Raw genomic sequence first — 25,619 nt, 5'->3', positions numbered from 1 at the left:
AGGCTGGAGAGGCATCAACAGACACGGGCATTGATTTTACCCTACCACCCTTGCCCACTATAGATTTCACATCAGCCTTCGGTACGTTGCTCCCTATCAACACAGACGGGTCGACGGCAACTGAGCCCATAACCAAAGGGCCAAGCTCCAAATCTTCAACCACGAAGGGAGGCTTCGATGACATACCATTGCCCACTTTCTCAGACGACCCCCCCGCAGAGACTGGTACGCCCCCAGACTGCAAAGGACAAGATTGCGAAGTGGGAGAAGATTGTGATGGCCCAGAATGTACTCGAGGTGGTGATTGTTTGGGTCCAGACTGCACCAAAGGGGGTGCTTGCATTGGGCCAAAGTGCACACGTGGTGGACAATGTCGAGGAGACAAGTGTGAGCACGGTGGCGGCTGCGAGGGCATTGGATGCGTGGTGGGGGGAGGCTGCTTTGGAATCGGTTGTGTTGCGGGAGGTGTCTGCGTTGGCCCTTCGTGCCATCAAGGCGGGCCTTGCTCGCAGAAGATCCTAGGAGACTGCCCCCCAGGCAAATGTACTGGGAAACAGTGCGATGAGGAGGGAGACGAGGACTGTACCAGTAAGACGACAGCCGAGGTCTGCATCGAGACCATCAGCAGCACCGCCATTGAGACATCACCGACGACGAGCTGGTCGACAACGACAAAGACGTCATGTCGAACGGTAACGGAATGTGACGTGAGAGACTCAACCGCAACAACTACAATCACGGGGACCGAGGATCCGGAGCCAGAAGCCACGCCATCAGGGTTCTATAACTTTGATGGCGAAGATAACACCGACCAGTCTATCTGGGATGAGCTTCAGGATGACTACGATGAGTGGCTCAGTGAAGCTGACAACATGGCTGCCACCACCACGACACAGCCAAAAACGACGCTTGCCACGTCCACAAAACCTCGCAGCACCGTGACGGTAACAGCAAAACCCGAGCCCACACCTAAAGCCGAATGTGACTTCGCGGACGGAACTGTCTATTGGGAATTTCTCATATCTGGGATCTTTGACTGGGCTGACGACGGAGGCAAAAAGTTGAAGGAGGAGGAGAGCGGCTGCGGGGCACTAACAAACTGGAAGTGGCTCGATGGGAGCAACAATGACCAAGGCCATCAGGCCTCTTTCCGTCTCCCATTCTTTATGAAGTCGGGCTGCGTGGAGCGAGCCATCGTCTCGGCTGGTGGGCCAAAAATCCAATGTGAGGCCTTGGATGATTTTCATTTCCAACAGATTACGTCAGCTGTAGATAACAACGAAGCCTCCGGCTCACTGCCTGCGTTAAATCCATGGCCAAGCAAGGTAAATAAGGACGGCCGGGTAACATTGACTGGCTCAGCTCCTACATATACGCCGATGGACTGGGGGAATGAGGGTTGAGTCTTGCTATGAGGCTGTATGACTTGACTCATCGGCAGATTCAAAGAGAATCAGGGCGGGAAGGAAAGGTGAAAGAGAGAGAAGAGCGGGATAGAGAGAGACGTTAAATGCATAAATGTACCTACAAGGGAGTACACCGATATTATGGCTGAGATCATCTTCCCAGAGAAATTCGATCCCGGCGTGGTGAAACTGAGCGCGATGGGGGTATTCACAGTCTCGAAGGAAGCTCGCATCTAAAGTCGCTGAAAAGCCAGTGATGACTTCAGGGGTCAGGGTCAACTGCCAGATTGGACCCTTTATACAGCTTCAAGGGTGGTCACGTGAGGGGATGAAATCGGCCGGAGAAGCCTCGGATAGTCTAGTCCCAATTGGGAAGGCCCCTTGACTGCCCGAAAAGGAAGGTCGCGGTAGACTCAAGAACAAAGAACGCAGGGAATCTACACGATTGAAGTGATTGAGTGAGTGAGAGGAATCTAGGTGTGCGTATAACGTGAAAAATGAGGAGGGTGGAATATGGTCCTGTGGGAAAGATCCTGGGTGCCTAGAACATGTCGACTGGTTGGAAAATAACCGACCCTGGATTGATGCCCCACAATTGATAAATTCGCATCTGATTCGCATTACTTACCCTACAGTGATCTACGATTCGCTTCACAAATAAACAAACAAGGCGGCGCGACACCTCTTGGATGCGAACCAAAGACGGGGGTCAAGAGACACGCTTCACTTCTTTCTCGCTTTTCCATAATGGCGCCCTGATTTGATATTCCCATTGATCAAAAATGGGCCCGTCTTCCTAGCTGTCAGGCACATACATCGGACACCTCAAAGTAACAGTTCACGGTATTAGGTTTCGATGCTGTCGAGTATTGAGAACTTCGTATTTTGCTGGTGGTCTCCCGCAGACTTTCTCGCGGACTGGTCACTGAAGACAGTAGTAAAAGAAAAGTAATAATTCAGGGCTCTCTACTAATGCTTTGCTCGCCAGCAGGAATTGTTCAACTACAGTCGAGATGACTCTTGAACCATGCTACTGCTTGATTGAAAGCTTGGTCTTTAGCAAAACGTTGCTTCCTATCACTCATATCCCCTCTAACAGCGAAGCCGTGATGTACTCCGGAAAACAGGTTGATCTGCCACTCGTTCTTGGACTTGGACAAAATAGCTTCACTGTCATGACGTTTTTCCACAGTGAAAATATCATCATGCTCGGCGGCAGCAATTGACAGTGGGCCAACAACAGCAGAGAGTTCTTGTTCCTCCACGAAAGAAGGATGAGCGATGAAACCGCAACCAATGCCGTCCTTGAAATGGCGGATGACATACTATATTGCGGTGTTAGTATGCTACACCTGACTTTGACTCAGTGATCCAACTAACCTTTGCCCCTAGGCAGTATCCTACTGCGCCAATCTGAGTAATTCCCTCGAGGCCCTTGAGATAATCAATTCCCGAAACCACTATAGGATCGATGGCTTCCTGAGTGTGAGGGTTATTTCCCTGAGATCCATTATTCAGCCACCCCATTATGTCGAAGCCATCGGGCATGTTCAAGGGCGCCGGATCGCGATTGAATATATCAACAATGAGGCAGGCATAGCCCTGCTCAGTGAATGCATCCGCCATAAGCTTGCTATTCTGCCAGATTCCGACAATGTCTGGGATGTACAAGATGGCTGTGCGAGTCTGGGTGGAAGGCTTGGCTAGATAAGCGTCGATCTTGCCATCGATCTTCACCATGATCCCCCTTGGAGTACCCCTTGATACATGAGCTTTGTGTTCAAAAGATTGGGTTTAACAAAACAAGCAAGGTCTTACTGGTGAAGGGTGCCAGTGGCACAGCATGTCGCGGGCGGATGGGAGGACATGATTCGTCTGGGTTAAGCTTGAATATCTGGAAAACTCTGATAAAGGTGATCTTGGATGGAATTTACATTAATACGTACAATTCTTGTGATATAGCCAGTAGCTCTTGGCCGAGAATCGTCTGTGTCATTGATCCAAGCAAAAATCGGTGGACGGCCTTTACGCTTCCGAAAGTTTCGGCAGGGATCCGTTCCGAGCGACGGAAGGTGGATCTAGATCCACTTTCCGGAGGCCGGCGATTCATCTCACCTCCGCATGATCATCAACAAGGAAGACAAGACAAATACATGACATATTTATCATTCTTCTGCTGTCATGACTGGCACTGTTCCCGCTCACTCATCCCAACCCATTCAACCGCCAACCTCTTTCCATCATGTCGTCCGATGTCCTCCACAATGTGCGGCCCATGTTCGAGCTTCGCGGCCGCAACTATGTAGTCACAGGCGGAGCCCAGGGCATCGGCTTTGCGTGCACCCGCGCCATCTGTGAGATGGGAGGCAATGTTGCCGTGTTGGATATTCAGCAGAACCCCGTGGACGAGTTTCACACACTAAGCGACAAGTTCTCTGCAAAGGCCATCTACATCCAGACTGACGTTACTTCCGAGGACAGCATCAAGGCGGCCTTTGCCAAGGTGCTACAAGAGTTTGGAACCATTGATGGTTGCGTGCCCGCTGCTGGCATTGCCATTGACAAGCCCTTCTTGGACCAGACGTGGGACGAGTTCACCCGCATTCAGGACATTAACGTTTGTATTCGTCTTTCGCCAACTGAAAGGGTACTGACAGGACACCAGGTCCGAGGAACATTCTTCGTTGCTCAGATGGCAGCCCGTCAGATGATCAAGCAAGGTACAGGCGGTAGCATGGTCCTGCTAGCCTCTCAGTCCGCCCACATCGGCCTTCCGGGATATCGAATGGCCGCATACAACGCTTCTAAGGGTGGTGTGCTTATGCTTTCTAAAGCATTGGCAGTTGAGTTGGCACCGAAAAATATTCGTGTCAACACCATCTCGCCTGGCTTTGTCGACTCGGAGATGACGAGAAAGGTTCGTGAGATGAAGAGCAAGCGGGAGGGTGAACAGATGTGGCTCGCGCCGCCTAATCAGCGACTCAGCACTCAGAACGATCTCACAGGGGCGGTGGTTTACTTGCTGAGCGATGCTGCTCGACACACCACCGCAGCTGACATTCCGATCACTGGCGGTCTTCATGCTGGAACGATAGATGGGTTGATTAGCTACGACAATCAGTAGGCGTTATGTTTCAAGCGAATTAAAATTGATATATATATGTTGCTCATCATCATCATCATTATCATCAACAATGTTGCTCATCATCATCATCATCATCAACAATGTTGCTCATCTAATGCAGTTCAAAAATATATCGTCCTAATGCTGACAGCCTCAATTTCTCAAGGTTATCCTTCCTATTTGCTGGTTCCTCCCTATGGGATCTCGCTTCCATGACAACAAAGAACTCTCTACGCTATGGTTTTTTTCGGTTTCGGGTTTTAATACCGGCATGTGTCAATAACTGTGTCTTTTGTTATTATGGCTGATGGCTTCTTTTGGAAGCGTCACTAGAGGTACGATAACCTTAAAGAAGACAGGAATAAACTCACCCTCCTTTTCTTATCAGCTGCCCAAGAAATGATATCCATGTTATATGATGTCAGAGCTGATAGCTTGGCGGTTACAACTAGCATCAGTTGCGGGCCGGGGTCGGCTATGTACGATTGCAGGGGTTGGAACCGGCCCGCAACGCGGATAGAGCACCCGACTACACTAAGCTCAGCCGTTCAATCGGACATGACAAAGATAGAGGCACTGCTTCATGTCACAGGAACAAGTGCCAACTGTACCGCTGCAAGATCCCTTATCTTTCATGAAACACCAAGGGCGTATGTGAATTTGGGGTTGGCGCGGGGGACAAGCATCTCCAAGGCAAGGTTCATCACACACACAAATCTGTCTCAGAAAGAACTCGGGCATGTGCCGTGCTCATCCATGACCCCAAATCGCGCGTACCATGGTATAGAAAGGCTGCAGGACAGGTTCATAGAGTGCCATAGGCAACGCCTAGATTACAACGCTCGATGTTGATACATCCTAAAAGCTGCTCTCTGAAAACATGTGGCTTACATCGCCAATGGGCCACTGGAAACGAAGTGAATCCGCCCATCCCATAATCACATCTGTGTCGGAAAGAGCGGACGGCATATTAAACCCAAATCCATCAGAAATATTTCCATCATAGAGCGGTGGCGTATAGCCCGACTGGGACTGAAGGTCCAGCATCTCCGGCTGAGGGATGAGGCCCTCCCTCGGAATCGATTTTGAAGTATTAGCCAGTGTCTCCTCTTCACTAGCTCCCGTACTTGGGCCTTTGAGAAGGCCCAGACTTAGGAGAATCCGTCTCATCTCCACTAGCCTCTTTGCCAGTCTCCGCGCAGACCGTGACCGTTTAGCATGATTCAACGTGACGCATTCTGCCATGAGAAAACTTCCGCCGAGCGAATCAACTAGATCTAGCGCTAGATTGGACAAAACAGTGGCTTTGTTTTGCTTGAGGAATGCTATAACCAAAAAGGCAAGTCCAGATGTACAAGCTAATATGTGTTGGAAATAGGGGTGTTGCTTGCGGTAGATGTCGGTGTAGGTGTCGAGCATGTAGAGAACGTGGCAGATATCGTAGACGAGCTCTGTCGCGGCTCTGAGGTGGTTCTTTGTTGTTTCGATATCGGATTCTGAGAAGAAGAAGGGTTTAAGTAGTTGACTGCGCACAGATTCTGCGCGGAGGTTCAACAAAATGGCCCACGTAGGTGGCCTGGTCGATGGATTTGTGTGCCAAGTACGGCATTCAGATAGAGTGTAACTCCCAACAGCCTTTTTCCTCCACTGGTCAATCTGGAAGTTCAACAATTCAAAGGCATCATCATCGTTATATCGCTCCCCTTTGGCAGCCCTAGAGATGGGCTCGCCGAACCGGTCACTAATGAGTATAAACGAGAGCATGGCCTTTAAATACGGATGTTGAACCTTATACATATTAGTTTATGAAGATGCATAGAAACGAATTCTTCTACTCACGGAAGACGTTGAAATAGAGCTGAAACTGTTTTCATGAAAGTGTAGTGGCAGTCCAGTGGCATAGCTCCACTGGCGGTCGAGAATCACGATGCTGCTTATCAAGATGCAAGCCTCTGTGCGCTGGGCATCCGATGTCAGTGTGTGATTGAACACCTGGCCATTATGAAACCCGAGTTCCATCAATGTACGGCCGGCAATTCCACACATGCGCCAGGCGGAGCGCGGCATCTCTTGGAAGAAGTCATACCATCCCTATCGCCCTTGAGTCAGCTAAGGTCAAGTCATTGGCAAAGACGATTGGTTCTGTACCTTTAGGAATATAATGGTGACGTGTTTTATGCTGTAAGCCGGGGCGGCCAGTTTTGCATTGACCGCGTCTTCAAAACTGTCCCGAAGAAGGCTCTCCTTATGGCAGTGGTTTGGCCTGGGGTCGGCTCGGAGAGCAATAACAAGAACGAGGTTGAATATCATCAGGAGCTCACAAGAAGTAGCCCCAGAGTCAGAGTCTGCATACCAGGATTGAGCTTGCTTGATGAGTGCGTCTATGTCAACGACAGGATGAAGGTCTCCGACGACCTCCTGATAAATGTGCACAAGCTGGATAGCCTCTTGCAAGCCCATGATGGATCGAAAGGTTAATAGTGGCGTCGCGTCTTGTCTGCCCACTGTCCGAGGCGATACTGAAGGTCGGTCGTCCTGAGCGGCCTCGTCGTCAACCGTGTCCGACGCGGCATCTTCGTCGATACTGGCGAGCTGGAGCTGCTGTTCTTGTAGCGGTGGACCGGGACAGCTGTTCCTCCGCAGTTTCAACTGCCCTACGTTCAAGGTGTAATCTGGGCTGGTCGGTCCGTAGAAGCCGGGGGAGCCAGCTGCTCGAAGGCGTTTGTCGGTAGTGTTGCGGACATCGTGAGCGCTGGCCTCGTTGTTGAACCCTGTCGCGAAATCGTGAAGCTTGGTAGCACCGGCACTGGAGATGGGGGATGGCGAGTTCGATCGGTCGCGGTTGGCCATGTGAACTTGAGATGCCAGGTTATCTAACTGGTCTTGCAGCGAAGACAGTAACTCGACCATGGACTCTTGATTGCTGCTGCTGCTACTTCAGCGTCAATGATGCGACGTGGGAAGACGCAGTCTTACCTGGACGATGAAGAATTGGCTCTTCCAGGATCTTGTCTTGGCCTTGCCTGAACCGTGTCGATATTCCAACCATCAGACTCGAAACTGGTGCTGTAGCTACAGCTCTGGCCGCGATCCATGCAATACCGACACGGCTGTCGCCCATCGCATTTGCCCTTCCGACGTCGGCAAGCACCGCACGCGCGCAATACGTAGGGTGCTCTGCGTTTGCCTGCATCGCCGCTAGTGTTGCCTGACCGCTTCAGAACCCGGGCCGTCTCTCGAGACTGTGTCGCGGTGGTAGCCATTGTCGAGGGATTGATCAATTGAAGTCCAACAAGCAATGGGCGGGTGGTTGGAGAAGGGGAAATCGAGTTCGGATAAGAACCCAGGGTCCAGGGGCTGGTTTTGGCGCAGGGAGATAAGCATGTGCTGGTCGGGTATCTACCGTATCAGCGGCGCTCCAATTCCCACCTCGTTTACAGGGTTAAAATGCGGGGTAAAACGACGCTAAGCCAGGACTGTGAGGTGCAAGTAGGTACCCCAGACTTTGGCTTGATGTCCCATGGATCTTCTTGGTCGTCATGTACCGGCAGGTGGCGAATTACTTGATCAATGGCGGACGAATGATCGATCACAGTCCCTATCATAACTGGGGCCTTATCCCAGTCCAGGAGATGGTGACGACACACCTGGACCAGGGGCACGGGGCCGACCATCTGCAAGGGCACAATCCTCAAATCGTTTACTTCTTCTTCATTCTTCAAGTCACGACCAGAAATAGACCTCGCAACGCTTCACATAATTATAGAGAACCCAAGACTTGCATTAGAAACTTTATTTACGATAAACAATTCATCCACTGCCATCTCAGCTATTCTACCTTACGGACTTTGTAGCTGAACATCTCGTTCGAAGGCACTGAATTCCGATCCCTCATCTTGCTGGCCGTCTCAATTCCCAAGACCGGCACCCGGAATTCTAAATGGGACCCTTCCTTCTGACCCTGAACGGGATATGGAAATGGGAGATACTGTGGCATCAATCCCAGCTGGGCAAGCACTGTACCCTGGTCCCAGCTAATATGCTCGTGATAGAGTCGATCACCTCGAATATTTACCACTGCTGTGAATGGCATTTCCAGCTTCTTGAAGGTAGGCGGAACCCCGGGAAGCCTGTCGTTACATGTCAGAGGCTGTGACCCTGCGGGAAAGCGATGTTGATGAGGTCACTTACAGCCAATCCACTGTAGCATCGTGTGTAAACTTGTAGATGAATTCGTCAACTACACGGTCGATCCCTATTGTTCGGCTGATAAGTTCCAGCTCGGTATCTACTGAGTTTTGGAATATAAAGTGTCCTCGATAGAACTCGGTCAATGGTCCGCGGCCGATGCCACCAGTAAGCTATAGACATGAATGAGCGTCAAGATTTTAATAGTCCTCTCAACATCTCTTCACTTACAGTGGGTACGTGGTTGACATATGGTTGATCAACCATGGTGCTCATCGTGTGCTCAACGGACCTGTCCGCAAATTCGTAATAGGTATGCTCGTCCCAGATTCGTTCGAGATCGAAATAAGGACCGCCCATCAGTGACTTGAGAAATGTCAGGTTTCTTGTGTGAGATAGAGACTCGGCCCAGTAGTCAAAGTCTTTGTCAAACGGCGTAGCCATGCGGAAGGATTTTCCATTGGCATATGAATATGTCGTCACCCCATCCTCCTTCTTGGTGATAGCTGAACTGCCAGCTACGTGACGGAGCACAGGGACTTTGGAGGCCTCAAATTGATCTTCATCAGTGGCACTTGCATATACAACGCCGCCTACCACATTCGGTAAACTGAGGAGGACTCCGGCCGCCTGACTCCACAATCTGGGGTCGTACGCTATGGTTGTTTAGATCTGCATGACAGTGTTTGCTTCCAAGACAGAGAGGACTTACCAACGACACCAATCTTGCTATTCTTTGGCTCCAGTTTATCACAATCGCTCAAGGCCTTCAGAGCAACACCAACAACCTCTTTGGCACCTCTACCGAAAGCCTTACCCTGGATCTCAACCACCGCATAGCCCTCCTCAGCCCACTTGATGAGTGCAGAGGGGACACCCTCAATAACTTGAAGATGCTTCTCCGACTCCTCTGTTAGAATAATAAGGCCTGGACCATGACCTAGCCTTGAAAGCGGCGGGAGCAGGGTGATGCCCTCACCGAGAGATTGGGGCTTGGGCTGAGGTAGTGGAGCTGGAGGTTTGGTGATGTCTGCGTACACGGGCATGGTGGTTTGAAGTTGCGAGCTGGAATCTTGGCCTTCGCCTGCCTTGTCTCTCTCTTGGTTCTTGCCCTGTAATTGTATTGAAAATGAATAGTAGCTTCCCCTGGGCCACTAGTTTGGGCCATGCACTCAGACTTATACTGATTGTGGCATAGTCTGTCTCCTTGCTCGGTATAGTGGGGAGATTGATGGCCCAGTCACGGCTCGAGAGATAAGGGTGGATACCTGTCTCGTTCCGGTCGGAAGTTCCGATCGGAAGTTCCGTAGCGTTCTTTACGATGCCCCTGGAAGCTTTGGAGACAGGGAGAGTCAAGATAGGCAATGAATCTAAGTTGCAGACGCCATACCATGCTACCCCAGATGACTTTGGAACGTGTCCCCGGCCCCCCTGAAGCCCAGATACGAAGCGACGGACAGTAGCGTTCCGACTTGTTATCACACGACCAATCTAGATCTGTTTACGTACACCTCAACAGATGATAGATTGACGATTCCTGATGGCGATAAGCTACTTTGTGGGGAGTTGGGGTCACTCTGTGAGATTGGAAACGCCCTTGTTTGCTGAGATTCTTTGGCGGCTTTTCCGTTCCTAGTCATAGGATGTAACACACACATTGCCATTTAGGAAAGATGGTATGAACTACGTCGGAAGTTGCGAAATGCGTTGGCCGGCGGAACTGGCAAGCTGAAACCACCACACGTCCTTGTTGACTGCGGTGTATCAGAACAGTGTACTATGATTTGCGGGATGCTGGTAGGGAGAGCGGCCTTGGCCAAACAGTTCCGGATGCGCCACCTTGTTATTAGCAGCCCTATTGAGAGGAAAGTTATTGTCATTGGAGCGCCATTGATAAGCTAAGAAATATTCCTGGTTGTCTTTCCGTATTCTCTAAAGTTAAAGATGTCTTTCTCCGTCTGTTTTCGGTCAGTTGGTTCATCAAGCCGATCTGTGTTCCAAAGAAGGTTGCAAATCAGGAAACCTCCAATCATTATACCCAACTATATTATTACTACTCGAGGGATGGCAACGACAAGAGCCATGAGGGAATCATATGATATTGTGGTAGTGGGTGCCGGTAAGTGACTGACATTGTGCCTCGGCATCTTTCGCAATCTGAACCTTGGCAATAGGATGGTTCGGTCTGGCAGCTGCAAAGGCAATCCGACAAATTTCCCCCGAAGCCAAGTTGGCGGTCCTTGAATCGGCCGAATCATGCGGTGGCACTTGGTCCAAGAATCGACTCTACCCCGGCTTGAAGTCAAACAACATGAGAGGCACATACGAGTTCCCTGACTTTCCCATGGAGGAGAAGAAGTATGGTGTCAAGCCAAACTCTCACATCCCTGGCCCTGTCCTCCACCGCTACCTCACCGACTTCTCCAAGCACTTCGACGTCTACAACCGAATCCAGTTCAACACTGCTGTCGACCTAGTCGAGCGGCAAGGAAGCGGTGGCTGGCGTTTGTCCGTCAAGTCCCCCGATGGAAACCGATCTATCGACACTACGAAGCTGGTCTTGGCCACTGGCCTGACATCAACCCCAAACATGCCTGCTTACAAGGATGCTGACAAGTTTGGGGCGCCACTCTTCCACGCAAAGGACTTTTGCAAGAATGCTCCCAGCTTGGACGTCAAGAAGGCAATTGTAGTCGGTGGTGCTAAGTCTGCCTTCGACGTCGCTTATGCACTGGTTCAAGATGGTGCTACAGTTGATCTGATTGTGCGACCTACCGGCAACGGACCTGTCTGGATCGCACCCCCATTTGTCACCCCGTTCAAGAAGAGGATCGATCAGCTTCTCAATATTCGATGGATGACCTGGTTCAGCCCTTGCCCATGGGGAGACGCAGACGGTTACCGTGGAATCCGAAAATTCCTCCATGAAACGGCTGTCGGCCGGTTTGTTGTGGAGCGCTTCTGGTCGGCCCTGAGCAGCGATATCATCACTGCTAACGAGTACGACTCACACCCCGAGCTCAAGAAGCTCAAGCCCTGGCACTCCGCCTACTGGATCGGCAGTGGCCTCAGCATCCTTAATTACGACAGCCCTCTCTTCGATCTTGTCAAGCAGGGCAAGATCCGCGTGCACCTTGATGACATTGAGCGGCTGGAACCTCACCGAGCTATCCTTGCCTCAGGAGAGCAAATCGACACGGACGCCATAATCTGTTCAACTGGTTGGAAGAAAGAGTCGACCATCAAGTTCGCCAACCTCGGACAGGAACAGCTCGGTCTGCCCTACTCGACTGACGAGAAACGGGCTCTGGCTCAAGCCGCAGACGCGAAGGTTCTCTCTCTTTACCCCGGACTGAAAAAGCAACCCAAGATCAGCGGCAAGCCCAAGGAGGCTAACCCTCTCCGATATTACCGCTTCATGGTCCCCTCCACCTATGTAAGCTCCCAAGACCTTGCCTTCGCAGGTATGATCTCCACAGTTAGCACTGCTGTTTGTGCAACTATCCAGGGTCACTGGATTGCTGCTTTCATGGCTGGCAAGCTAGACCATACTCTCGGAACTGAAGAGGAGATCATCAACGAGATTATGCTACATACCCAATGGGGCAAGTGGCGATTCCCCTGTGGCTACGGCGCTGACCTGCCCGACATGGTCTTTGAGGGTCTGCCCTATGTGAATATGTTGATGCACGACATGGGCCTCAAGACGCACCGAAAGTCCAGCACATTCCAGGAGCTTGTTTCCCCGTATCTTCCAGCCGACTTTAAGGGATTGATGGATGAGTGGAAGGCGAAAGATGGCGGTGTTATTGAGGCTGTTGGTGTAGAGCCGGAACTTCAAGCTTCTGTGAAGAAGGTGTAAAGAGTAGAGTCCTCATTCAGTACGATTAGTCTGCTACTACTGCTTTGTTTCCCTTAGCTATGTACTCATAGGCCTTCCAAATAATCCCAGAGTTTAACTACGACGACTCCAGGGTTGTTGCTTCAGTACTTTTCTTCCTGCCATAGTCCAACTTCTCTGAGCTCATGCAAATAGCACATACCAAACATACCGCTGAGCTGGCGATGACGATGTAGAACTCTCGAGAAAGGACCTCTGTCACAGCTGCGATGCCTCGTGCAACAACCTGACGGTCTTTGGTCTGCCAGACAACTGAAGACACACCAGCCAGGGCTTCACGGATATCCTCCTCCGAGTACTGCTTCCGTCCCACTGCGGAGGATAGCAGGTTGAAACCCACATTTTGGAAAATGCACCCTGCGATGGAGAGAGTGATAGCTATGGATCCCATCTGAACCATGTTGCATATCACAGTGCTGTCCACGCGGTCACGTTCGGTCTTGTTGATTAAGTTGGAGATACCTAGGCCGTGCTGGAACTGCATCCCAAGGCCGATGCCAATGAAGGCCTCAATGCCCATTACCTGCACCTCGGGGACCTTGTCGTCCATAGTCGTAGCCATTGCGATAGAGGCAGCGAGTGTAATGGTGGCAGCACAAAGATAGATGATCTTGTACCGGCCGATGACAGTGAGGAGAACACCGGTAAAGAGCACAGCAAGGATGAAGACGATGATGAAAGGTAGCATGCGAACCGTCTGCTGAATGGCGCCATGGCCGCGGGCAAAGGCGTAGAAGAGGGGCGTGTAGTATAGGGTCACAGCATAAGCGGCGCCTGCGCAACCTGTTGCGACCCATATGGGGAGCAGTCTGAGCTTGGAGAACATGTGCATCGGGATTGCACGCTCCTCGGGCGTTGTAAAGATACAAAGGTACTGCTGCGAGACCCAAGCAACAAGGGCCACGGCAAAAATTGCCCACACAGCGATAGATGCCGCGGAGTCCCAGTCCCAGATGGGCCCCGAGAAGGTCGTCGCGAGGGCGAATAGGACAGGCACGACCATGTTAAAGACGACGCCGATAGGGTCGATGCTAGCCAGACGTCTCCAGACAGGGACATCACCTGTGGTGAGGGACTGCGAGGGGAGGCAAATGACAGCAAGAGCGAGGCAAAGGCCAACAATTGGCAGCTTGATATAAAACGCCCATCGCCAAGTACTGTTGCTGTTCTCAGCAAAGGCACTGCCGATGGGGCCGCCAACGACGAGGCCAACTGCCCACATGGCGCTGAGAATGCCAAATAAGCCTGCTGTTTCGGCAGGCTTGGCTAGAATGGCCACGTAGGAGAAGTTTCTATGATATGCTTAGCTATGTGTCAGACCACGGGGACATGTTGATGCACATCTGTTGACAGACAGATCCACCCCAGCCCATGATGACACGGGCAACAATCATGGTCCGGATGTCGTTGGAGGCACCACCAATAGCTGTGCCGACCATGAAGATGGCCAGGTGGACAAGGTAGACCCATTTCAGGTCAAAGCAGTGGGCGATCTTGCGAGCGAAGGACAAGACGGCGAAGTTGGCGAGCGAGTAAGAGAGGCCGATCCAGGGGAGGAGCTCGATGTTGCCAAAGGCCTCGTAGAGGCGAGGCTGAATGTTGGCAACGTTACTGACGTCGTATCCTAGAAAGAATGAGTTTGTGTTAGTTCCGCTGGTGTCCCGGTATTGGACGGCCTGAGACTGACCACTGCAAAAGCCTGTGATAATGAAGATGAGAACGGCCGCCTTCCATTTCCATTCCGGCAAGCCACCAGGTCCTTCATTTCTGCATGCATCCTTTTGTGTCGTCTGGTCGATGATGCTGAGTTCCTCTAGGCTGTAGCCCTTCTGTGTTTCGTCTTGAGCCGATGCGCGGTCGGACATGATGGGGTGCTGAACAATGGAATGTTGGCTAATCGGGGATGTGTGATATAATTCAAAGCCGATGTTAGGTAGATGATAGAGAGAAGCAAAGACCAGCCGAGACTGGAACGGGTTTTCTCTATGCGTTTGACTGAGGGGAGATAATGGACTTTAAACCTCGAGGGATGTCAAGCATCCCTGGAATCATGGCAATGGCGGGGAATGGCGATATATTTAGCTTCAACACGGGGCCACTGGCAAACGTGCCCGTCAGCCGATATCTTCCACCCAGTCACTGCCCATCGTCAAGGGTAATACAAGCACTCGTGTTTGAAGATGATGGTCGGACCAGGCCGTCGCAGGGCTATTCCTTGGAGGGACAGACGGGACACGGCACCGGCTAGCCAAGCAAATGTAATTGCATTGGTTGATTAACCCGAAAAGGATCGGAAGGATCAGAAGGATTGCTTTTTTCCGACATTTTATAAGGCTCGGTTGCCGGTGCCACAATCTTGCATGGGCGGCACCTCTCGCAAAACACTTGCCAGAAACTGGGAAGTCAGACTGAAGACCTGCGAACCCACTCCCTTGGCGAGTTGACCTGTGTGCAAAGCGCCGAGAAGGCGTCAGTTGTGGGCCAGGATTCGCAGCAAGTGGAATTAACGGTCAGAGATGGAGGAGTGGTGGCTGTCATTTACGACAACAGTCAACAGTCTAACTTCTCTTTTACTCCAGAGATCTTTTGTAAAAGCCGCATCTTAATCCCTGCCAACTATGATCTGTTCATGGATGAAATGCTATGTTGTTGTAATCCGATTCACATTCTAGTCCAATTTTCACGCATGTTTGATAACACGTTGAGGAATCGAGGCAACGAGGCGGCAGCAGTCAAGTTAAGCGGCACCTTTGAAACCAGACAGTTGAAGGCAAATTCTATTCGATTTTTGACAAGTTTTTAAATGGAAGATCCTCTATTCGGTTAGGCTGTTACAGCACTCTGACAGGGCTGGACAATCTTGGTGACTTGCCCCCCTGCACGCAAAATGCCATGACCAGCCAAGTCATTCTTGTGATGCTTCCAGACTTCGACCTCGCAGCCCCCTCGCAAGAGACTGACTCTCATGGAGCACAGGAAGTTGTGAACTGCGTTGGAATGGTTGTATATGCCGCCGTTGAAGATGGCAGTAACATCTTTGTCGATACCAGAGCTAATCAAGGCCTTGCCTCCAGGGTGGTCTTTGATAAAATCTGCCACGTTATGAGCAATGCCGGGGATGACTACTAGGGCCTCGCCTTCCTTACTCCGTCTGATAAATTCGTCCGAACTAATGACAGGGAGTTTTCCTAGAGGCGTTCCCCAGTCAATGACGGCTCGTTTGTGGTCCAACTTCTTCTGCAACTGTTGGATACGGCCCATTTCAATCTCGTTAGATCGTAGGTGCTTGAGGTCATAGGCGAGACCAAGGAACTCCCAGACCATAATAGCCCACTTTGTAGGATCCTATTGCCACCATTCAATGGTATTGCGATAGTCAGACGGGAATTCATGGTGGAAGTTGTGATATCCCTCACCTAGCGTGATGAGAGCCGTGATGAAATGGTCCCGAGGAGACCTGCGATCATCAAAGGGCTGGTCCCCAAGCCAGTGTGCCAGTGAATTGACACAGAAAGTAGCTTGCTGCACCGTAAAAATACGGAGGATGCCTGCATAGACGAACCCGCCACTCCAATCGCCCCAGCCCAGGCCACAGACGAGCATGGGATATACAATGGCCATGACGAGCACACAGGACAGGAAATGGCAATGCTGCCAGATGACGACAGGGTCCTCATTGAGATCCGAGATATCCGTACGGCCAAGTCGCTTGGGATTCTGTTTCATCACCATCCAGCCAAGATGTGAGTACAGGAAGCCTTTGTTGACAGAATAAGGGTCCTGGTCTGTGTCGGTATACCGGTGATGCGCACGGTGGCCCTTTACCCACCATCGGATGGACCCTTCCACGGCACCAGCGCCCATTGCGGCCAGGTAGATCTGCAGAGGTAGGGTGGCCTTGAATGAATGGTGGGACCACAGACGATGATAGCCTTTCTACAAGTCAGATCGACTGTTGGGCGTGAAAAGTCACGGAACGTACCTGCTGCGATGCCAAGGCCGGTGTTGAAGTAGTAAACGGCGGAAAAGATTGCAGTATATGGATGAAGGGACACCCAGTACGACGACATGAGTCCAATGGCAGGGATGAAGATGATAAAGGTGGTGTTGAGCCAGTCAACTTTCTTGTGCCAGTTGCCCCAAGTAAGAGGAACGTCTTGAATATGCGTCCTGTTGATGTCTCTAGCCTGACTATGTAGTGGCTTGTAGTCAGTTGTGCCATCAGTGCACACCTGTGCCTTGCCGGCTACGGACATGGATATCGCCACCTGTTGAAGTAACCAAATCAACAAGGCTTGTGAAATAGGAATGATGGAAAGGCTGGCATAAAAGAAGAGTAAGGAAGCAAGGCGGGTAGTAAGACTAGGTTGATAATAAATGCAAGAGTTGCTGGGTCAAAATGAGAGTGGCTTCATCTGTACAAAGCGTCGAGCGCAGTGAGCCCGTAGAGAGATGTTAAATGAAGGGGGTCGGGGACTTGTGTCCTCAAGTCTCGAAGCCCGGGAACAGATTTCTCACTGTTGCTAATTTTATTCGGGCATAGAGATACATGATAAATCTCGTACGCATGGGGTGGAAGCATGGAACTACTCATCCCTGCTACGCAAGGCTTTGGGACCTGATTCCGCTCGCGTTTTCCCTTAACCGCTTGTGATATGGAGAAAATATGGCAAATATTCCCTTCATGACGGTAAGATGCGTACGTACAAGACGTGAGCCAATACCTGAACTGTCCCAAAACGGACCTGTTCCGCTCGGCCATCGGCTCTTGTGCTGCGGTGAGATTATCGCACTATGATACACGTATATGCATTATTATAAGGCTGTCGAGATCGACACCCACTTTCGCAGTTTCGAAATGCATCGTTACACTTGTCCATCAAGCCATCGCAACTTGTTATCCTGATTGAGACTGTCGAGCAAGTAGTGTCTAACAGACGTGGCAGACCCATCGAGCTGGTTGTTCTGTGCCCGGGGAATGAGCTGACTTTGGTTAGTAGATCGCAATTCGTTATCCTGATTGAGATATTCCCCATCCCCGACTTTGGAGAGTGAACCCCATCAGCCGGGCTCTCGGGTAGCATCTGTAGATGAGGTACCAACATCTACCTTAGCTGTCAGCCTCGCAACGCGCAAGATGAAGGTACCAGCATCTGATAGGGCTGTCAGATCTAGCGTGGACAAGCCGCCGCAAGCCACGTGCGAGCACAGGCCTGCGATGGTGTTGATGATGGACCCAGTCAGCTGAGATCGGAGGTTGATCAAATTGCGTCGTAGATTACACTGTTTTTCGCGACCAATCCAGGCCATGTTTTCTTTTCTTATTCTGTTTCGCTATCGCTTATCTTGATCCAGTCTGAACTTTCTCCGTAATCTTTGCGAGACCTAACACGGTTGTGGTCCTCAGGGGTTCTCTAGGCGAATCTCCGACGGAAACTGGTGCACTGCCACGTATGTGCTGTGTGGTCTGGCGAAGCGACATTGAAACTGTACGCATAAAAATCCGCCGTCGTGCGACTGATGGGGCCTCGAGAGTCAGACTCGGCATTTCGTCTCTTGCCTCGATCTTTGATACCCGTTTTGTCTCCCTTGCCTCAATTCATCTTTCCCACTTTCATGATAGCAACCGCCTGTAACACGTATAAACCTTTAGTTTTCGTTGCCCTTGTCTCGTCTAAGTGTTGACGGTCATCGCTCTTTCGCTCCGCTGCGATAACGCGGCGTCACACCACGACCGAACATCAGATCATGAGTTCTTTGAGCATGACACCGACCGCTCGACTAGATGCTTTTGCCATGTTTAGGCCTGTTATGGCACTGCTAGTCATCTCCGTGGCTGTGTCTACGGCGTGGATGCTGAACTGTAAAGAATCCTTGCGGGACATGTTAATGGGCCCTGGGATCCTGAAACGCATCATGATCACCATGTTTGTTTTGCTCAACTGGAAGGACATGCCATTGGCATGGACGGTAAGCTCACAACTCCGCACTGCACATACGACAAAACTAAGACTTATCAGTTCCGCGTCTTCTATACCATTATCCACCATATATACATTCGCAAGAGCCCTAGCCTCGGACCGAGGGCGCTCTTCAAACCCATTATTTCCACAACATACACCTCCGTCTTTGAGATCGACTACAACTTGCACAAGTCAAACAGCAGCTTCTTTACCGACCTCGATGTCTCCCGCGCACACCTAGTCTCTTATCTGCTGCGCCCCGCTATGACGAACCTGGCGCACAATACCTCCAGCCGCTTTATCCTGGATCCCAAGACAGGTGAGCCTATGAAAGGGGCTCTCTGCATCCTACTTGGATCAGTGCAGTGCTCATTTCACAAAGAGATTGGTCTTATATAAGAGGTATGAGATTTGGAGCAGGGTGCTTTGCTGGGATAGAGAGTGTTTATATATCCTGACGCACTTCCTGCCCGCGGGCACCGCCAAACCGACGTCATGGCTCAACCCTGGGTTTGGCAAGTCTGAGGTCAGAGCTGGCTCAGACCCTGCCGGCGGTTGGGAGAGAAAAATTCAGGCTACGGCAATTAGCAAGTATGTTTTAAAGATTAGACGATTCACGGTGCATCCTGCGCGTATTCTGGATAATTCCGGGCTGCTGCCTGAGAGACCTGGCGGTTGGATCGAGGGTGGTGAGGAGCAGCTCGGTGATATGTCTGTTGACTTGAGCGACATAGACCTTACGATCGACCAGGAATGGGACTGGCGTCGTATCGAAGCCCAAAGAAGAAAAGGCATGACAATTGCGGCACGCTTTCATGCTCTTGACGAAGCCAAGAACTTGTTTGATGGTGGAGAGAATGCTGCCCTTGCGTGAACTGGAGGTAATTAAGCACTACCGCGACTACGATAGCGGTTAGGTATGGATATTGAAGTTAGAACACTTTCTGATTGGGTTATTCAGTCCCTATGGCGAGGATGTGACAACTCGCTTAAGCGTCTCTAGGTATTGTATGAGCTTTCCGTATGTTTACGTCTCACCGTGAGGAAGGCAAAAGCAAACCAACAAAACCCGGTTTTCCCTATGACGTTGTCAGGCACGGGGCGCACAGCAAGGGCTGCATCAAGAACTCACCTTTCCAATTCCAAACCACAGGGTTCATCATGTATGGCTGAGCGATATTGGTGGCAATTTGAGCTATGTAATATGCTGTTAGAGCCAAGGCCACCGTCTTAGATCTCAGTCGCGTGGATAAGAACTCAGCCAGCATAGCCCATCCGGCTGGGCCCATGGTTGGGATAAGGTGAGAAGCCAAGTGAGGCAGAGAATGAACTGAACCCATTTGACATGCCTCTTGTCGCTGGTTGCTGGGTCAATTTAACCTTCATATCACCTCTTGTTGTCAATATCTCGATCCTAAGGTCGACAGCTTAATAGCCTACGCATTATGTCAAACGCGGCCGTCACGCCTCCCATTCGAGTCCATGGGTAGAATGTTTACCTTCTTTAAGTTTCTACGGCTATAGAAGCTTAAATTTATCTTAGGTTTACGGTGTTTTGCAGCACTGGGCTTTGGTGTTGCTGTGTGTCTCTTTATGTGTTATTTGATCTACCTAGTGTATGACAGATACGCCATTGAAAAAGTAGGATGAGCAATGTGGTTAGTCGAGGGGGCGATCCGTCTAAGAGAGCAAGGCCAGACCAGGATTTCACCACCGAACGAGATGAGCAGCGAGATGGCTTGCAAGAGCCTCTATCTCCCTACACCGATATCGAGCGAGGCAGGAAACGGAGGCGAGCCAATGAACTGGACGAGAAACGACGTCAGAGCGTGACAGGCAAGAACAATGGGTTGCCTGATCATGTCCAAGGCGAGGGGACATATGATACAATGATTGGGTTTTTGGCCGATGTCAACTGGGAATTACGCAAATTTAAGGCGAAGGAGGCAATGATGGAAGGTTGTTCTTGCTAATTGCGTGGTGAAATAGCAGGCAGAATTCTTTTTTTTCCTTTTATAATGTCTCTATTATATATAAGATTAAAGAATGTACAAATAAATATAGGAACGCTATCATCTGAGTATTCGTTCCTTGCTGAGCTAAGATTGAGAATCACGGCGCGGTTTTCACTCGGAAGTATATCTGATCATTTCTTCAGACCAACCAACTATCTTCTTTTCTCTCCTCATATGCCGCCATATCACCATCCATCAATAACGTCTCCTAGAAGGTGTTCATAGTCCAAGGGCTCCAACGACCTACTAGTTTCCGAGAAAAACTGATGGGTTTGGTTTGAGCGCCGTTGAGTAAGATCTTGAATGGAATCGATGGCACTTGATCTGGCGGTGGAATGTCCTGCCCACTCTTGCTTGTTCCCAATATCAGGTTCAGTCTCCAAGCCAATCACACCGTGTTGTAAACCGCCGTCGCCAAACGAGAACTGTATGTCAGAGAATCTAGGATCAGAAAGCGCTGAACTCGAGTCCAAGGCAGTCCGCATGTTCAGCTGAGTTCCGCCAAAGTCGATGGTCGACCCCGACTGGTCCGTCGGGAACCCCATGCCGTTTCGTAGCCAGTCGTCTCCCGTATATCGAAATACTCCTGCAGCACGACTGTTTGCAGATGACGAGGCAACAGTACCTCCAAGTCGAGCGTGACTGGGGTGAGAAAGAGGGAGCATATCAACACCGCTGTCGGTGCTGGATTCCACGACTGTCTCGGGCTGGGGTGACCTACTAATCGACGATGAGCGGCTTGCGTTTGAGGAGTTGGAGCCATGTGTTTCTGCCTGGGCTGATGACCGCCTGAGCCAGTAAATGTTGAACATCGACTCCATCGCTCGTCGCACCGTCGTTCGCAAGGCTTCCTCAGACACTTCAGGACTTGGAAATAACTCACTAGACTGAAGCTCTTCACATAGAATAGCCACGCCGTCTCGCTGACAAAACTCTCGTATGCGGCAAAAGTCCTCGGACTGAGTAGACTCGATGTATATCGAGGCGGGTGGATGATCCTCAGGAAACAAGATGGCCCACACAGCATACCATTGCTCTTGCACGCTACCTTTGGACTTGCGAGATAGCTCGTCTCTTTGCATATGTGAGATACCTTGGAGTTTTGATGTTGGACCTCTGATGCAAGATGCACCCAGCACATGGGTGTCGTAATTCGCGTGATCCGGGAAAATGGCGTAGCACCGGGGGCAGTAAAACTTGGGAGTATGCCGTCTGTTCAAGTGTTGCTTCAAGTGGTCGATGGTGTCATTCTTCTTCAGGAAGCATTCCCAGTGTTTCTCTGGATCCAACTTCCAGAATGGACATGCGAGAAATCTTGATCTTGCTTGGCACCCTGGTTGACGCCCCTTTCCTTTCTTCGGGGGTTGCTTGCTGCTTTCATCTCCATCTTCGTTGTCTCGAGGAAGGAGGCGCTTTCTTCCATGAGTTGATGCCGCCCGACCGACGGTAGATGAAGCATGGTCTGGACCACTTTGATTTTGTTGCGTCTTTCTGTCGTTGCCAAGTGGTTGTCCATCCCCGGTGTCCTGTTGACAGAGCAAAACTAATCGTGAAAACACTCGGTTGAACAGTTGGAAAGCTCGGCTTCCTTTGTCCACGAACCCAGCCCTTTCCGAATCACTTGAAACTGACAAAGCATCACTTTCAAAAGATCCAGTGGTTGACGACGTCGAAGAAGCTGTCACCATGGCATTGTTGATATCTTGAACAGAGTCAGTGGAAGGAGGAAAAAGCATGAAATACAGGAATGAACATACTTCTGTCTGTGTTGGTGGGCACCTCATAGCAATCACAAATGATGTGCCGCCCCATGGAAAGTTGAGAATGACTGACATACCCCAAAGCCAGCCCGTCAAGACGATGGTTGCCAGGGTGGACACTACAAAAACGAGGTCCAGTTAAAGAATCGCATTCATGCCAGTAGAAAACATCTCTGGCTCGGTGGACCAACTCCAGAGAGACCCCAGAAGAAGTAAGGCGAACCCCTGAGATGCTCGGATCAGTCGAAGGCCGACCGAACAATCTTAACAGAACTTGGCAAGAGAACTCAACTCCAGAACAGGATTCTACTCAGCGAATAGTGGGGTAGCCAAAGGCTGTTCCCGGAACGACCTTTTCAAAGGACCTTGCCCAGTACTTTTCGTGCGGCCACGGCTGACTAGATAGACTTGATCCGCCGAGAAGAAGGAATGAAATCGTTGCGGTGCCAGAAGCATTGCCATGGTCAGGTTCGGTTGCTTGTTTTATAGGTCTTGCCGTGTGATCAGAAATAGGAAGGTGTAGATTTATCAACTGGCGGTCGTCGTGATATGGTGAGCTCTGCCATGACATCTGGGGCTGTCGAAGATGGCCTCCGCCATGAGTGTCTCTATTTGGATAACGATCCCTCAATAGGTCTATCGGTGGGGTGTTCCTTCTTATACAGAGAGGCCTAATTGGGATAACCCATCCCTCACTCTGTGGGCTGAGAGCAGTAACAAGCCAGGCCAGCTGATCACCACACTCGACAATGGAGAAAGGGGGGCCCTCAACCGTCACTAGGAGTTTCCCATGGATCAAACCGACTGCGACCTTTGTTTTATCATGTAGCGTGAGTCTAGAGATGCTGTCCCGAAAGGTGCCTAAGGAGATATTCCGTTAGCACGGAGGCGAAGGTTGCGAACCACGTACTTACTGGAATGCCGACAGTCAATCACCTGTTAGAAAGCAGTAAGCAAGTGCAGCCCGTCAAGGGGCCACATATACCTGACATACTCCTCAACTGTTGTTACCTGTGCCGAATCAGGCAAGCCTGTCGCAACGATCATCTCGGCACATCTGATACCTGGCTCAAACGCTCGCGGTAATATGAACTCAAAAGTTGCGCAGTGTGCCTGCGGCACCCGCGATTTGCTAATCTTTCCTGGTGGTAGACATTGTAGTATCGTTGAACTGACTTCTTTCATCGGGGTGCCGTTCGGTTGAAGCGTGAACTCTCGGTAAAGACTGGTAATAAACCACCGGTATGCAGAACTTGAGCGAATGACTTTGTGGTAACACGCAAGCTCGACTTGGGCCGTGATGTCGTTCTCTAGACTGTCCTCCTTTAGTACCCCTTCGGAAAGCTCCCCGTTGTTTACTTCCGCGTCGTCCATTGTGACCCATAGTTTCATCTTCTCTAGCACGGACATGAGTTCTGGGCCTCGATCGGCCGCCTTGATATCTGGTTCATCGCCATGAAGAAACAACTGTTCGAGTAGACTAGCAATCGTCCTGTGTTCCCTTATGAGGTCTTGAACGGATACGATTAAAGAATAAGACTCACCCGTGGTTCTTATGTAGAAAGTACATAATATCTCGATTGACCTGACAGTCGCTCTCCTGGCCTATCTTGACCGCGAGTGCCTTGATGAGACGAGGCAATTCTCTGAACAGCCCCAGCAGGGGTGTCAAAGACGTCTTTCGTCGAATCTCGTCGTGAATGTCTTGACAAAGCTCGGATACATAAGTTCGCGAGGAGGCAGTATTCGCCGTGGTTGCCTCGGAATATAGGGTTTGGGCATCCTCGCAAGACTCGCCTTCTCTGATTGACCTTGCTAGCTTCCAAGACTGTTTTGGCACGCCTGTAGATTCCAGCTCCATCCTATGTCCCGAGTGTGAAAGCGATGCGTATCCGGAATCAGTTGGCGCGATGCCAGCTTCCAGGAACTCCTGTGGTCGCGGCGATGAAGATTGCTGTGGTTGGGGCATGGGAAGATCCGGAGCCAGTTCCCGCGTACTGCTTCCTACGCTAGCGGAGCCTAGTTTGGATAAATGAATGGCGCTGAAGCCTGCGTCCAATGACGAGGGCAGCGTATTTGCGGCTGTTGATGGCGGCGTTGGGTTCTCTATCTTTATAGGCGGGTATATGTGAACCTCTTGCTGATGACGACGGAGATTATCTGCTCTCAGCGACTTCTCAGCGCAGGAATCGAAGGGACACGCAACAGCGCGAGTGATGATTGGAGCGCAATGGAATCACGCTTGTGGCTATCAAGATCACTCTTGGTAGTGAAGGACTTGACACATCCCCGAACTTCGCAGTTGTAGTGCCTCGTGTGCGTCAGGTTATGTTCCCTCCGAACAGTTAGCAAGGCATTACCTGAAATGCGACACGGGAGCCATGAGACGTACTTTAAATGAGCCTTACTCCAAAAAGTCCTGTCGCACGAGCCACAGTGGTAGAATCCCGTCTCCATGGCACTCGATGCGCTGGCAGACAGCTCCACGGAACCGAGATTTTCCTTAACCACCACCCCGTCCAAGGGGAATTTCTCTGTACTCGCAGAGCCCGCAGTTCCATCTCGAAACTGATGTTGTAAGTCGAACATGTACTCTGATAGATCAGGTTGCTCCTCTTGTAATCCTATAGTATCAGTTGACCATTGCGTACCAATGCCATCAAGGGCCCAGAGATCATCCGCCATGGCGAAGATGACGATAACAGTAGCTCAGAATGATACGGGGCCTTAAAAGGGACGATTAACTGCTAAAAGACGCAAAAACGCATATGAGCCGAGAGAACAGAAAACGACAGCGACCACAGAGCGTGACTGGATCTTTTTCTAGCCAACCCCCCTCTACCTAGTACGATGTCGTATCGCCCTTAGTAAGGTGTACGCTCATTATGATTAGTTGGAGATGCTAGACGAGCAGTGTGAGAGCTGTCTCAGCACACCAGGCGAACAACACAAATGTGTTTTCCATTCTCATTGGTGTGGGGCTAGCCACCCCCATCCAAGTAGCATTACCGCGTCAGAAAGACAAGTCTCAACAATAAGGTCCTGTTGCTCGTTTATGAATCAAATCTGCAACGACTCGAATAAATCAAGTTTCACACTCTCTGCAAGATTCCTCATAAGAGCATAAGACACAAATCAGGATTCAAGATTTGGAGAAAGCATCACCATCTTAAGAGGCAACACACAAGTTCATCAAAAGGCGTTTCTGTTTTAGAGCTGATCTGCTGCTGTTCGAAGCTGAGCAGCCACCGAACTTGCTTAC

General features: G+C 50.6%; 8 protein-coding genes across 8 annotated transcripts; 3 read left to right on the top strand and 5 right to left on the bottom strand.

Annotated features, from left to right (window-relative positions):
* Nucleotides 1-2,436: 2,436 nt before the first annotated feature.
* LRP88_14640 (dienelactone hydrolase) lies at nt 2,437-3,274 on the bottom strand (the record flags this gene model as incomplete). The annotated part of the gene is made up of 4 exons (XM_083250978.1): nt 2,437-2,460; nt 2,522-2,731; nt 2,787-3,165; nt 3,225-3,274. 4 exons carry the CDS (start codon nt 3,272-3,274, stop codon nt 2,437-2,439), a joined length of 663 nt encoding a protein of 220 aa, XP_083093378.1.
* A 374-nt stretch (nt 3,275-3,648) lies between these two features.
* LRP88_14639 (uncharacterized protein) lies at nt 3,649-4,530 on the top strand (the record flags this gene model as incomplete). Its single annotated transcript, XM_083250977.1, has 2 exons — nt 3,649-4,023; nt 4,072-4,530. The coding sequence occupies 2 exons, from the start codon at nt 3,649-3,651 to the stop codon at nt 4,528-4,530; spliced, it is 834 nt and encodes a 277-aa protein (XP_083093377.1).
* An 858-nt stretch (nt 4,531-5,388) lies between these two features.
* On the bottom strand, nt 5,389-7,793 carry LRP88_14638 (Zn(II)2Cys6 transcription factor; the record flags this gene model as incomplete). The annotated part of the gene is made up of 4 exons (XM_083250976.1): nt 5,389-6,318; nt 6,370-6,621; nt 6,679-7,462; nt 7,513-7,793. The coding sequence occupies 4 exons, from the start codon at nt 7,791-7,793 to the stop codon at nt 5,389-5,391; spliced, it is 2,247 nt and encodes a 748-aa protein (XP_083093376.1).
* Nucleotides 7,794-8,526: 733 nt separating this feature from the next.
* On the bottom strand, nt 8,527-9,764 carry LRP88_14637 (uncharacterized protein; the record flags this gene model as incomplete). Its single annotated transcript, XM_083250975.1, has 5 exons — nt 8,527-8,547; nt 8,606-8,660; nt 8,722-8,891; nt 8,950-9,374; nt 9,431-9,764. 5 exons carry the CDS (start codon nt 9,762-9,764, stop codon nt 8,527-8,529), a joined length of 1,005 nt encoding a protein of 334 aa, XP_083093375.1.
* Nucleotides 9,765-10,782: 1,018 nt separating this feature from the next.
* On the top strand, nt 10,783-12,580 carry LRP88_14636 (flavin-containing monooxygenase; the record flags this gene model as incomplete). Its single annotated transcript, XM_083250974.1, has 2 exons — nt 10,783-10,837; nt 10,893-12,580. 2 exons carry the CDS (start codon nt 10,783-10,785, stop codon nt 12,578-12,580), a joined length of 1,743 nt encoding a protein of 580 aa, XP_083093374.1.
* Nucleotides 12,581-12,702: 122 nt separating this feature from the next.
* LRP88_14635 (uncharacterized protein) lies at nt 12,703-14,484 on the bottom strand (the record flags this gene model as incomplete). The annotated part of the gene is made up of 3 exons (XM_083250973.1): nt 12,703-12,717; nt 12,771-13,911; nt 13,961-14,484. 3 exons carry the CDS (start codon nt 14,482-14,484, stop codon nt 12,703-12,705), a joined length of 1,680 nt encoding a protein of 559 aa, XP_083093373.1.
* Nucleotides 14,485-15,442: 958 nt separating this feature from the next.
* Nucleotides 15,443-16,875, bottom strand: LRP88_14634 (acyl-CoA desaturase; the record flags this gene model as incomplete). Its single annotated transcript, XM_083250972.1, has 3 exons — nt 15,443-15,964; nt 16,232-16,551; nt 16,602-16,875. 3 exons carry the CDS (start codon nt 16,873-16,875, stop codon nt 15,443-15,445), a joined length of 1,116 nt encoding a protein of 371 aa, XP_083093372.1.
* A 1,492-nt stretch (nt 16,876-18,367) lies between these two features.
* On the top strand, nt 18,368-19,456 carry LRP88_14633 (uncharacterized protein; the record flags this gene model as incomplete). Its single annotated transcript, XM_083250971.1, has 3 exons — nt 18,368-18,589; nt 18,640-18,901; nt 19,023-19,456. The coding sequence occupies 3 exons, from the start codon at nt 18,368-18,370 to the stop codon at nt 19,454-19,456; spliced, it is 918 nt and encodes a 305-aa protein (XP_083093371.1).
* Nucleotides 19,457-25,619: the final 6,163 nt, after the last annotated feature.

This window comes from Fusarium phalaenopsidis (assembly GCF_050370095.1).
Source record: "Fusarium phalaenopsidis strain FUZ10S chromosome Unknown contig_32372, whole genome shotgun sequence".
Lineage (NCBI taxonomy): Eukaryota > Fungi > Ascomycota > Sordariomycetes > Hypocreales > Nectriaceae > Fusarium > Fusarium phalaenopsidis.
The sequence above is the reverse complement of the archived record's forward strand: the minus strand, read 5'-3'. Positions and strand labels throughout refer to the sequence as shown.